The sequence below is a fragment of the Peromyscus leucopus genome, chromosome 3, assembly GCF_004664715.2.
Source record: "Peromyscus leucopus breed LL Stock chromosome 3, UCI_PerLeu_2.1, whole genome shotgun sequence".
Taxonomy (NCBI): Eukaryota; Metazoa; Chordata; class Mammalia; order Rodentia; family Cricetidae; genus Peromyscus; species Peromyscus leucopus.
In genome coordinates this window covers 74,648,194-74,662,364 of record NC_051065.1, presented here as the reverse complement: position 1 = coordinate 74,662,364, position 14,171 = coordinate 74,648,194, and the positions used below count along the sequence as shown (strand labels likewise).

Genomic DNA, 14,171 nt, shown 5'->3' with positions numbered 1-14,171 from the left:
CTGGCTCATTTAATAAATGTATTAACATTGGTTTATCAGTTATAACTCATGAACCCCACATAAGCACAGAATGTTTATGATTAGGGAAACCACAGCAGAGAAGATGATTTACCCTTCTTCATTTTTTCTGTAAGACTAAAAGTACTTAAAAAAAAATAAAGCCTGTTTTTAAAATGTGGACTACACAATGTACCCAATAAATTATCAGTCTAGTTTCTAGGATTATTTCAAGTTAGTTTTATCTTAAAAATGGATTCAACTGTGAAGTGAACACTTTAATTCAGATTTCAGCATCACTGTAACTTTCCCTGTAGGTTTATTTTTCCAAATGACAGATGTATCATGTTCTTTTGTAAAGACTTATTTTATTTGTAAATTCTATGCATGTATGTGTGTCTGTGCATGGGTATGTTCACATGAATGCAAGTGCTCAGGGAGGTGATCTACCTGATGTGGGTGCTTAGAATCAAACTCAGGACCTCTGCAAGAGGATTAAATGCTCTTAACTACTGAGCAATCTCTCTACACTCCCCCCCCTATCATATTCTTAATAAATCATTCCTTTGTCTTTAACCTTCATTTATATCCCACTTTATAAAAATTCCACCGAAAAGACTGACATTAGATTTGAAAAGCTGAAATAATTAAATGATTTTGACTAAATGTGGCAAAAAATAACTTGGATTTTCATTTTCTTTGTTTTCATGCCTTTTCCTCACGGGTGTCCCCAAAAGGGAGTTTCGAACTTTGGTAATTGAGATGGTAATGGCCACGGATATGTCCTGTCATTTCCAGCAAATCAAAGCCATGAAGACAGCCCTGCAGCAGCCAGAAGCGTGAGTAGCCTGTGACATCATGTTATCATAGGGCTTAGTCTAAAATTTGTATATTTTATACATTTAAAACACATCACCTTCAGGATAATGGTTGGGTTATCTCAGAAAGTAGTGATGTCTGGAGCAAAGAGCTTGAACATCATACAGCATCTCACAATTAGAGGTTTATCAGAATCAGAGTTGGAGTAAATACAAGACACAGTACTAGTTAGCCGCAATTACTATCATTACCCTGTTAGTAATTAAATGATCAAAGGTCTGATGAATGTAGAGGTAACTAAAGAAAGAAAGTATTGTTTAGATTTTTGTTGCCTGGTTGAAAAATGCAGCCATTCTATAAACTGGTTAAATGAGAAGGACCTTTTTCAGTAAATACTGAATGTTCGTTCATCAGCGTGGTGGCAGTACTTATAGGCAATTCGCCCTTTCCTTATTTCGGTGTCAATTGGGTTTTCTGTGGACAAGCAGAGGTGATTTTAAAGATTTTTGAAACTCCCAGTGTTTGAGGCCTGTGGTCACTGTGTGCTTCCATGTGTTGGGTTTGCAGAATTGAAAAGCCAAAAGCCTTATCCCTGATGCTGCACACAGCAGACATCAGCCATCCCGCGAAAGCATGGGACCTGCACCACCGCTGGACCATGTCTCTCCTGGAGGAGTTCTTCAGACAGGTACCTTGTCTCTTGCTGCTCACCAGGGCTGGCACTGGATAATTTGGGAATTGAATATTTCAGCAACTCTCTGGCAAGGACCATGGAGGACATAGTTATTTTCTCTGAAGAAGGGGGGTTTTCTCAGTTATTTTTTTCTGTATATGTAATGCTTGACTTTTACCTAAATTCTGATTCTTAAGACATTGTGAAATGTGTTCTCTCTAAGGCATTTCTGCTTAGAAGAAATGTGTTTCCTTGTGGCAGTCTCTTGTCTAATTGTCATTTGAAAAGGACTTTTCTCCCTCCCCTCCCCTCCCATCAGTTACCAAAAGTGTTATTTTGGTATCGCCCTGTGGGACTAAGTTGATAATCTTTGACTCATGTCTTATTATTGGATAGGTTCTTTGTTTTGATGGATGAGTGGTGACACAATGTTCCAAAACTAAGATATGGCAACTCTGAGTCAAGAAATCACTAGGAATTATTGTTCAAGTGCATTTAAATTTAGCGACACTTTTAATCCGGAGTCGTGTTATCTGTAAGAATAGACAGTCTTTAATGAGTACGCATTGCTTTAAGACAAATACAAATATGTAAATATAACAGAATAAAAGAAAGAAAGTAAGTGCATGTCATCAAGACAGATGTCTTTGGGGTTAGGGTTAGTTCTCCAGCCTGACACGGATGCTGGCCTCGCCTTGAGAAGAGCTGCCACACAGATACCTGCTTTGAGACATGAAGTCCTGAGGCTCAGTCAATAAAATGTAGATCACAGACCTCAGTTACTATTAGTTCATATTAGTAAATGAACTCAGCTAATTCTTGTTCATTCAAAAGGGGAAGCGCATGACATGGGTTTTGAGAACTCTAACCCCCATAAAACAGCACTTAATCCCATGTCTTACCATTGTTCCCTCAAATGACTAGGGATAGGTTCTCTCTCTGAGCCACAGTTCATTTTCTGTTGCTATAATACCATACCTGAGATGAGATAATTTGTAAAGAATAGAGATTTCTTTAGGTCATGGCTTTGGAACCTAGAACTCCATGAGCCTGGCACTGGCATCTGGTAAGCCCACTTGTTGGGGGCATCACAGTGCTAGCTCTGGTTGCTCTGCTTTAAAGTCAATGACACCTTCATGGGGTATTAGTGACCCACTCTCAAGATTTTTTCTAAGCCGTGTTATCTCCCAATGACTTCACCTCTAACTACTATTACCATATGACCTTGAGGAGTAAGTCTCCACCATCTCAGCTGTGGGGACACACTTGCACACTGGTTACCTTGGGCTTGGGTATGAAAGTCTCCTGATGCTCTTAGTTTGAATGGGGAAATAATTGCACAAAAATTGTGTGTATTTTTTTCTTCCTAAAACTGTACACATTGTCCAGTAGTCAGTGGGACTAGAGTTAACAGCCACTAAAGCCCCAAACTGTCCATTGGAGCTTTATTCCAACTGCTTTGCAGCCCAGGACTAAGTCACTTTTCTAATTCCCTTGTCTTTTTTTTTTTTTGTTTGTTTGTTTGTTTGTTTTTTGTTTTTTGAGGGAACAGAAAAGATTCAGGGTAAGTTTGGACGAATATTCTTAAGAACCTTTCAGCATCGAATATCCTGTGTTGTCTTCGGTGTGTCCATGGGTGCCACTCCACAAATGCACAACCACCCTTACACCAAGCTCATGCGCCCTGACCTTATATAGGAAGTCTCCTTTGCACACTCGTTACGTGGTCTCCAGAGAAATCCCCAGGCTCTCTGATGAGTAGAGTGGAGTGAAGTGTGGGCATGGGAGGGGCTTGAATGACACAGTTGTGACCCCGATGTGCATGCAAGGCTAACTGACTACAAATTCATCTTTCATTCAGGGCTTACGTTAAACAATTTTTAAATGGCTGGTTTTCTAACACCAGCATGAGACCTTTCTATAAATACTCACCCTCTCCTTCTTCATATGCTCCCTTTGATGTAGTTTTGTAAAATTACCTCCCTTATGCTGGTAATATTCAGTCTGTGGCCAGTGGACAGATCATGGCTAACTCACATAAGTTTTATATACTGAAGTGATTCCTTTTTTTTGAATTATGAGAGTATGTGAATTATTTAATTATGTGAACACTATTTCCTCACCATAAAGGAAACCTTGTTTACATGCATACACACAGAGACTCAAATGAAATGAAAATGTGCTAGGGGCAGTATGGAAGTAACCATACTGAATTTCTTGGCCTATTAGGACTGGTGTGTTAATTCACTGGACTTGAACTGGTTTTAGTGAATGTAATTCTCTAAAGTAGTTTTATTGTCTTAACCCAGATGCCAAAGCATAGCTGGTAACCCATGAAACTCGGAGTAATGCTCCTCCAGCTCTCAATGATAGCTTTGAAACTGGAGAGTTCACATGGGAAATCCCATAGAGCCTCTTAAGATTACATTCAGAAAGTTGGGCTATATTTCAAAATAACAGGATAGCTAGCCCTTGTGAACATAGGTAGGCGTCCTTGCTCTTTTATAGGATGGAGTGCCATCTTCAGCTTCATAACTACATTCTACAGAATCCATGCCACAGCCTCGGGGTGCTTTCAAATGAAACACTGACTTTGAAAAAAAAAAAAAAAAGATGTCTGCCTTGGTAAATCCATTTCATTCTGAGAAGCTTTGAGGTTCATTTTCTTTGTATCACTGTGTACTTTTACAGTTTGGAAACATCTCACAGTTCTTTTCATTTCTTCTGTGTCTGTGGGGGTTTCCTTGTTTGTTTTATTTCATATGCATTGCTGAGTGTTTTCCCTCTCTCCCCTACAAGATTGTGTTGTTTTTAGTGTTTCTTTCTTCTTTAGTGATCCTGTTTGCATCTTTATTCATCTCATTTACTTTTATTTTTCTAACTCCCTGAGTTCAATGCTCACTTCATTTGCCTTTGTTTTTTGTTTATTTAGAAAACAGAAACTGAGAAGTGTTTGTTTATTGATGCTTCTGACACACTGTGCTCCAAGGCAGTCTTTAGTAACTAGTCTTTAAATTTGCTTTTCATTTTTCTTTTAACCAAGAGTTACCTCAAATAGAATATTTTCAAACTTTTTTTTGTGATATGTTTCTTCACTTAATAGATTCCAAATTACTTTCTTTTTATTGACCAAATAATTTCTTATTTTTTTATTTGGAGCTTAAATTAACTGTATGCATACAGCACCTTTGTGCTTGTCTGTGGATCATGGAAGACTTCTGCGTCTTATTTCAGCATACAGTCAAAAGACTATCAGATGTATCTATATGGTAGTAAATCTTCTCTACTGTGACAAGACATCTGAGAATATGAACGTAAAAGAGGAAAGGTATAGGCGGGCTCCTGGTACAGAGGTTTCAGTACATCATTAACCTGCTCTATTGTGTTTAGGCCTGTGGCAAGACAGAAACACTGGGGCATGCTGTCAGGGAAAAAGAATACTGCTCCCCTCCTGGCGACCAGGAAGCCAAGAGAGCCAGAGAAGAAAGTTCTGAGGCCATGAGATATATGCCCTTTAGAGATGAGGCCCTAGTGACTCACTTCCTTTAAACCATTCAGCTCTGAACTCATCAGGACTGGGTCCGTTGTACCAGCTGGGGACCAAGTGGTCAATACATTTTATATTCAGCCATAGCAATTTGCCTTCTTCACAGTGTCAGTTAAATAACTTAGATTTTTATATAACATTTTTAAATATGTGAGTTGCCATGGGCTGGCAGGTGTTTCTATTATTTCTTTCTTTTTATGCATTAGACTTTTTGCTCCATAAATGCTGCTTCTATGTCATTTGGTTGTTGGTTCTTTGTAGGCATTAGGCTCTTGTAGTCTGTGATAGCTCTGATCAATATAAAGCTTCTTAAAATCTACCTGGTGCTTTTGCTAGAATTCTTATCTGACTCCTTGGTAACATTATTTAGAAATAAGCATTCAGATGTTGGGACAGTCTTGGCTGCAGGCTATTAGGGTTTCTGAGTGCTATTAATACAATGGTAACGTTCATTACAATTAGGGTAGGCTAGCTAGAACAAATTCATTCCATGTTTCTCAAAGCTCAACTTCAAATATGGCTTTCTCTATGGCAGCAGTAATTCTTTAGTAGTTCTTTTGTTTGCCTATATGTGTTTTTGTCATTTTGCCTCATGATAAGCCCTTTAGGTCTAGACTGTTACCTACATTTAACAGATGGAAAGTTGTGAAATAGCAAAGGACAGTGACCTTCCTAGGACCGTACACCACAGCAATAAGACAGGATTCAAGCATAGACTGGTAGCCATTATCCTGAGTGAGTTTCTACCTAAAAAAAAAAAAAAAAAAAAAAAAAAGGAAGAACACAGTCCACTGACAGACATGAGGAGATATATTCTTCTTCCTCTGGACATGACAGAAAGATTGAACTTGTATTTTATGTTTTTAAAAGCCATCTCCATCAACAGTTAGACGTCCCATAGTGCTTTTATTAGAGCGGTACTTTTGGGTGCCATGAACAATACTTTGTCCGAACAGTTATGCTGTACTGTTGTCTAATAACTGGTTCTTTCTGGTCCACTTTTCACTGTAAATCAAGTGTTAGGACAGGAAACACAGAAGTACGCATTCCCTTTGTGTGTGGCTTTAGGTAATGTTAAGGGACAAAGCCACATCAGTCAGTTTGAATTTCCCTTTTGAACATGACTCACACGGAGGGTTTAGTGGCTAGAAGAGGGCCATAGGTAGCTGCAGGAACACTGTGGGGAGCAGGGCCCTTCTGACTGTGACGTTGGCTCTAGGCCACAGGACACATGGACTGCTGCCTGGTTTTCCATGGGGAACCTATTGCTGCCCAGTGAAGCTTTCTTTGGGACAGCGTGAGACTTTGCAGTCAGAGGGAATGATTGCTCTCCGGAAGCCACTAGTTCTTGGTGTCTTTTGTTTAGAGGAGCAGGCCCACCAGGACTTCTTACACAATGTAATTGTAATAATTAAAATAAAGATAAGTGGCCTAAGTGGTAGCTGAGGTTGCTAAATAAAAATCTGGGCAGCTCAGCCTGTTCTTTTGTTTACTGTGACCTTCTGTTTTTCTAGGGTGACAGAGAAGCTGAGCTGGGGCTGCCATTTTCTCCTCTGTGTGACAGAAAGTCAACCATGGTTGCTCAGTCCCAAGTGGGTAGGTATTTGCCGGCTGCTTTGAAGGAGCATCAGATGGCAAATCTGTGGCGGGCAGGGCTGCTGGGTTCGGGGATCCCAGCTGGGGCTCTGGCTCACTGCTGCCAGTCCTTGGCAGGGTGAAGTGATATCGTTCTCTCTGGACTATGGCTTGTTCTGGGGGGACATTAGACAGAGAAACTCTGGAGTCCCCATCATTCTTGCCAAAAGGAAAGAGGGCTTCAACTTCCCGAGGAAATGGCCATGCAGGGCATACTGTAGTTGGGGAGCCCATTTTGCTTCAGTGCCCCTACTGGGCTTCAACACTGGAAGTCATCCTATGACCCCCCACCCCCTCCCCCTCTCCCACCCCCACCCCCACCCCCACCCCCTCTGCCACCTCTGCTTTTTTTTTTTAAATCCAAGACAGGCTTTCTCTTTGTAGCTCTGGCTGTCCTAGAACTTGCTCTGTAGACCATGCTGGCCTCAAACTCAGAGATCCGCCTGTCTCTGTCTGCCAAATGCTGGAATTAAAGGAGTGTGCCACTACTGCCTGGCTATCTCCCTTTCTTGATGATTCTTCTGTCCAAGTTTAGGACTTTCCTCCTCCCTAGGAGGCCTCTCTTAAATTGTTTTTGTTTTCTCACTCTTTTTCTTTGGTACAAAAAAAAAAAAAGGAAAAGGAAAAGGAAAAGGAACCACCATAACACATGTATTACAAAAACCCTCAGCTGTGGGAGAGAGAAACAGTGTCACATGTTACACATAAAATAAATGTCGTGAGTGAACTCTACTTTAGAAGAGTCTGTGACCACTCAAAAATCAATTTAATAAGCAATTACTGCCTTGTCTTCCTCAGTTTGGAGGAGAGATAGTGTCTCCTGTAATCCAGGCTGGGCATAAACTGGCCGTTTAACTAAAGCTAACCTTCAGCTCAGGCTGACTGTGAACTGGCTGTATAGCTAGGGACCTTGGCCTCCTGACCTCCTGACCTTCCTGCCTTTGACTCCCAGGTGCTAAGATTGAGAACATGTGCCACCGTGCCCTGTATCTGCTTGAGCTTTATATGATCATTCATTGTTTTATTTGTTTCATCATATGTCTTGGGTTCCAGTTGGGTACTGGGTATGGCTAGGAATTATCATAGATGCCATGAAGTCAAAAATTAACTATACATGGTACCTGCTTTTAAAGATTTTATTAAAGCAGTATTAGACAGTGGGCAAGATGTTAGGAAAACAAAGTGTGCTAGAGCATTATGCATGTTAAAGGAAGAATTCTTAACATTTTGCAGTGGAATACACAGACAGTATGAGAACCATTAGAGTCAGGTGGTCCACACAGACTTATTAAGGGCTAATGTTTGAGCTATATCTGAAGAAGGATTCAAGTAGTGTCTAGGCAGGTAGTGATAGATAGTGGTACATGTTAGCAATGGCTTAGTGGTGGATAAAACGACACCACAGACAGGAGACAGAGAAAGCAGAGATTAAAAACTGCTTAATATGATCAGTGAATTCTCAATAGCTCCGATATGGCAGGGACAGAGGGTAGGGAATAGGATATAGTGAGAGACATTATAGGGAGAAATCAGGCCAGGATTTTACATTGTGCCAAGAATAGCAAACATGCTTGTATGTTCCTGTAGGAAATGGGGAGTCGTGCTCATTGCATGAGTTGACTGTTTGAAACCTGGGGCTTATGCAGGGTCGCTTGGCTTTGCCTGGGAGGAAGGGACTGGACCTGCCTGGCTGGACTGAGTCTACCAGGTTGATCTCAGTCCTCGGGGGAGGCTTTTCCCTGGAGGAGGTGGGAATGGGGGTGGGCTGGGGGAAGGGGAGGGGGGCAGGAGGGGGGAGAACAAGGGAATCCGTGGCTGATATGTAGAACTGAATTGTATTGTAAAATAAAATAAAAAGAATTCTGTGTATCATCAAATACTGCAGTTTGAGGTCAAAATTAAATTATAGTGAACGCTTACCAATGTTTCCTTATTAGATAGACAGTTCTTATTTTGTAGGTTACACTACAGTTGTAACACCCTTCTCTGCTGAGTATTAGCACCAGTATTGCTCTCCCCTTAGTAACTGTGACAACTAAATACTCATCCCTGCATTTCCAGACACCCATTCAGAGGAGTGGGCAGTGACCCCCTGCGTGGGTGTTTGTTTCCTTCCTTATGTGTGACGATGGATGACTTACTCCACTCCCTGGTAGTGCCAGCATGTGTACTATTTTCACTCAATGTGTCACAAATACTCAGCTAGTTTTCTTTCTTTTTCTCTCGTTATTGTGGTTTTGTTTTGGGCTTTGAGTTAAGATGATCTCTGTAAGCCAGCTTTTGCTATCTCCCCAGAATGGCCATCTTAAAAGGTTTCATTTCACTAATGACCCTCTAACTCAGTTTCTAGTCCTTTCTTCTAACTCTTTGCAGGGGGTTCTGCCTCCTGTATGTCAGGCCAGCAGCTTGCAGCCCATCCTGTCTTCTCTCATTCCTTCCGCTGTGTTGCTGGAGCCTCCAAGAGGGATCTCTCTAGAGCAATGCCCAGTTGGTGCCCAGTTCACAAGAGCTCTGGGTCTCAGTTTCTTACCTTCTGTTTGAGCAGATGCAATCGCTCCTAACAAGATTTCCCCACCCTCTGTCTTTCCTCCTCACTGCCTTTCCATGCCTCTTGCTGCATGGACTGTATCAAAGCTCATTTAAATGTATCATCACAAAGCTGCCCGGAGCAGGCCAGCCCAGTACTTCTCCGATTCTAAACTCCAGGAACTTCCCTCCCTGAGCTGTGGATAGCTGGCCTCCCCAAACCTTTTTTTCCCCACTTCAGAGCATTCCCACACCCCAGTCACTGCACAGACATCGCCTGCACACTTTTCCACCTCTGAAAGTCCCTCTATCCAGAGTGAATAGCCACACTGTTCTTGCCACCCATCCTTAAGAGCTCAGCTCAAACACTAAACGTCTACACAACTGCTCACTGGTCTCTATAGTGTAAAATATCTCCTTTCATTCTCTTCTAGTTCTCTCCCAGGAGCCTTCATCTGGGTTTCTCCTTTGGTCCTGAAGAAACTGTAGGGGTCATTTTTGTGCCCATTAAATCTTATCTATAAATTCCTTGAGGGCTGTTGGATTGCATTAGTCATCTTCAGCCTTTTACAAAACACATCACAGTACTTATTATATAGCAGGTGTTAAATTGTATTTTTAAGCATTCAATTGAATCACTTATTAAAAAGCCCTAAGAAAATTATATAGGGGAAATGAAACTGATTCATGACATTCAGTAAGAATGAGACCAGCTAGTTCTTGGCTGCTCTGGAGCTCCCATGTAGACAGTGTTTTGTTTGGTTGGTTAGTTAAGAAAAGACTAATTGGTTTCCAGTGGAAAATCTGGGCTAGTCCCGTTAGCATACTGTTATCTAAACCACTGCTGCTTCTCTGTAGGTTTTATCGACTTCATTGTGGAACCCACCTTCACTGTGCTCACAGATATGACTGAAAAGATTGTGAGTCCGTTAATCGATGAAACCTCCCAGACTGGTGGGACAGGCCAGAGGCGCTCAAGGTCAGTGGGAAGTTTGAGAGCTGGGTGGGGTGAAATTCTCTCGTTGGCAGATGTGTGGGATCACAATGCGCTGTACCTCTCCTACTTCTTATACAAGACATGTCTGCCTCCTTCTTCCTTCCAGAGGGTTTGGAATGATATTGTCTGTACTCTCTGGTGGTCCAAGGCCGGAGTGGGATGTCCCCTCTCTCTAAAGCCTTTGCTTCCAGCAGCACTAACCACTATACTTCTGCTGGACACAGAAAGCCCTTGTTCCTCATTCCACAGATGGTCATGCTTTTGACCAAGTTCTTACAAGAAATGAGGCTGACTTTCATTTCTAAATTCAGGAAGAAACTAGAGTATAGATTTTTAAAAAATATAACAGAACACCTCAAATTTAAGTGTTTTGAAGTGCCACGGATCATAGCATAAAGCATAAAGATACCAAATGTAGTACAGTAAGAGGCCAGGCTCTACAGCCCGAGTTCAGGCTTAACATCCCGACTCCACTGCTTATTAACATGGGTAGTCTCATTTAAGTCAGCTCAGTGCCCTGGTTTCTTTCCCTGAGGCTGTGACAGAAACACAGACAAAGGCAGCTGTAAGGGAGAGTTGATTCAGCTTACAGTTCTTGGTTATAGTCTTTCATTGTGGGGAAGTCAAGGCAGGAACTTGAAGCAGCTAGTAACATCACATCTGTACTCAAGAGCAAAGAGAATCAGTTCATACATATTCACACCCACTTTACTTTTTCCTCTTTTATACATTTCAGGACCCAAACCCATGGAAGTTCCACAGTGGGCTTGGTCTTCCCATATCAATTAATGTAATCAAGATAATCACCCACCAATGGGTACACACTGATGAACTTGACTTAGATAATTCCAAATTGAGACTCTTTCCCCAGGTGATTCTAGATATGCAATTAAACTACCCTCACATTCAGGTGACTCATTTGAGAAAATAAGATTATAGTACTCATAGGCTAATTGAATTATTCAGTCTGTATAAGATCCTTGGAAGGCCTGTCATGGTAGAAGTGCTGGCTATAGTAAAGCTGGCACTTAATCTTCATTGACACTGCTGATTCTGCTACCAGGACTGCTTCCATCTCTGCTCTTGCTACCACCATTACCTTAGCACTGTCCTCACCACCACCACCACCACCACCATGACCACCACCACCACCAACACTACCACTATTGCTACCACATCTACCACCATCACCTCTACCACTACTACCACCACATCCACCACCACCACCATCACCACCACCACCATCACCTCCACCACCACCACCACCACCACCACCACCACCACCACCACCACCATTACCTCCACCACCACCATTACCTCCACCACCACCACCACCACCACCACCACCACCACTATCACCACCACCACCACCACCACCACCACCACCACTATCACCACCACCACCACCACCACCACCACCACCACCACTATCACCACCACCACCACCACCACCACCACCATTACCTCCACCACCACCATCACCTCCACCACCACCACCTCCACCACCACCACCACCACCACCACCACCACCACCATTACCTCCACCACCACTATCACCACCACCACCACCACCACCACCTGCACCACCACCACCACCATCACCTCCACCACCACTATCACCACCACCACCACCTCCACCACCATCACCTCCACCACCACCACCACCACCACCACCATCACCTCCACCACCACTATCACCACCACCACCACCACCTCCACCACCATCACCTCCACCACCACCACCACCACCACCACCACCACCACCACCTCCACTACCACCATCACCACCAACTCCTCTACCACCACCACCACACCTCCACTACTACTACCATCACCATCACCACCTCCATTACCATCACCACCAACAAAAACAACACCTCCACCACTACCCCCACCACCATCACCGCCACCACCTCCACAACTTCACCATTCCTAGCATGACTAGGAGCTGTTGCTAAACCCATTGTAATGACAGCTTACCTTCACATCTTTGCAAAACTTTGAACTTTGTTATAAAGGATGTAGGTAGAATTGGTTTCAAAGAACAAGAAGGAATGAGCAGAGACATAAATAGGGAGAAAGAAAGAAAGAGGAACTCAAGGTTGCTTAAGATGAATGAACTGACATTGAGGATGCTAAAAAGTAAGGGCAGAAGCCCTTGATAAGTCTACATTACCTTCTCAGGCCTTTGGGTGCTGGCTAAAATGAACCCTAGTAATCCTTCATTATCATTTAGTGGATCTGACTTATGGCAGTAACTGGTATAGCTACTTAGGAACAAATGATACTTCATCAGAAGAATGCTACATATATCCTATGTTTAAAGCACAAAGTAGAATTCATGTAAAGTTAAATCTTTGGCATGGTTTGGTCATCCACTTCTCCTAAGAAATGTAAGGGAATCATTGCTTTTTCTGAGCCAGGGGAACCCAGATTAGAGGAATTCTAAAGGCCAATAAAATGGCTCAGTAGGTAAAGGTCCTTGTCATCAAGCCTGATGTTCCAAGTTTGATCCCCAGGCCCCCCATGAGCAAAGGAGAAAACACCTGCTGGGTATTGTCTTCTAACTTCCACACGTGTGCCCTGGCATGTGCATATAAATGAATGAATAAACAAACAAACAAATAAATAAATAAAATGTAATCATCATAAAATTAGGTAGATCTTGAGTCCAGGAGGAGGGCAGAGCTGGAGAAAAGTATGCAGTTTGCTGAGTAACTTGGAAAGGTGATCAGTGTGGTAGCAGGTAGATGCGTCATGAAGCAAATAAAACTCCAAGTTTAGATTGGTTCATTTCAAAGAACAGAACAGAACAAATAAATGCCAGGGGATTCTGGTTACTAAAAAAAGAGAATGCCCAGTCAGCATAGAAGGAATACTGTGACACACGAAGAGGCAGTGTTTGTATTTTTTTTTTTTCCGAAGAAGCCTAGAATTCCCTGTCTGTCTTGTATGTGAAATTGCATCTCCACAAACCCCAGGTCCAGGGGTATCATGACAGCAGCTCAGCAAATGCTACCCAGTCGTTTGTGGACTTCCTCACTGCCTGCATGGTGCAGACACAGACACAAACACTCACCTTTGGTATGATGTCTTTTGTTCTCCAGTTTGAACAACATCAACTCATCAGATGTAAAGCGATCGGGTGTCAAGAGTTCTGGGTCAGAAGGAAGTGCTCCCATCAACAATTCTGTCATCCCTGTCGACTATAAGAGTTTTAAAGCCACCTGGACTGAAGTGGTGCACATCAACCGGGAGCGGTGGCGGGCCAAGGTGCCCAAAGGTAATGTGCTCTTCGGGAAGAATCTTCTAGAATTATCCAGAAGGACTCAGTGTCCACAAAATCAATGGCTCCCCTCTGTGATTTATGGGCCTTTCAAGTAAAGCACATTGCTTCAGGGACTGGAGGTACTGAATGCTGGGTACCACCATCTGCCAATTCTCATTCTGTAGAATACTGAATGCCTGGTAGAATGTGGGAGCCCTTCAGGCCTCTCCTCCCTGTGTCTTTGTGTAACACAGCTAAACCTCTTTTTCCAGTGTGGAGTTCTACAGGCCTGGGATTAGCATTTCCTGGTGCCTGCTAGATTACCGTGTATTACATTTCATGTCAGTTGCTACAGCCGTAAAGCCTTTCTGTCCTCATTTACCTAAGTAAAGCCCTGTCCACAGCTGCCTGCCTTTTGTGTTAGGGTAGGAGGAACTTTAATTTCCTTCCAAGGACTTTAAACATCCTGTCATATTCAGGGTTTTCCTACACTCATTGCTCCAACCCTGGAATTGAAGTTTTATTTGTTTTTGAGGTGATGATAACTTGTAAATAAACTGAAATTTCTTGAAGCAAGTCTCATCAAAGTTCAGAGCAGAAAAGCTGTGACTCCTGCTATTATGCACAGAAACTTGTGAAAATCTGTGCCTCTTGGGGCTTTATTAGTATGTTCACATGTTTGCTTGCATTACTGAGTGTGATTGGCATG

The 14,171-nt window shown here is 42.6% G+C and overlaps 1 protein-coding gene across 5 annotated transcripts in view; it reads left to right on the top strand.

The window, feature by feature from the left end:
- Nucleotides 1–14,171, top strand: part of Pde1c (phosphodiesterase 1C) — a 413,422-nt gene that overhangs the window by 324,410 nt on the left and 74,841 nt on the right. For all 5 annotated transcript variants that reach the window (XM_028864090.2, XM_028864093.2, XM_028864092.2 and 2 more), the window contains 5 exons: nt 735–836; nt 1,384–1,504; nt 6,551–6,632; nt 10,056–10,176; nt 13,302–13,477. In XM_028864090.2, coding sequence (XP_028719923.1) covers nt 735–836; nt 1,384–1,504; nt 6,551–6,632; nt 10,056–10,176; nt 13,302–13,477 — 602 coding nt within the window. The remainder of the gene's footprint in view (nt 1–734; nt 837–1,383; nt 1,505–6,550; nt 6,633–10,055; nt 10,177–13,301; nt 13,478–14,171) is intronic.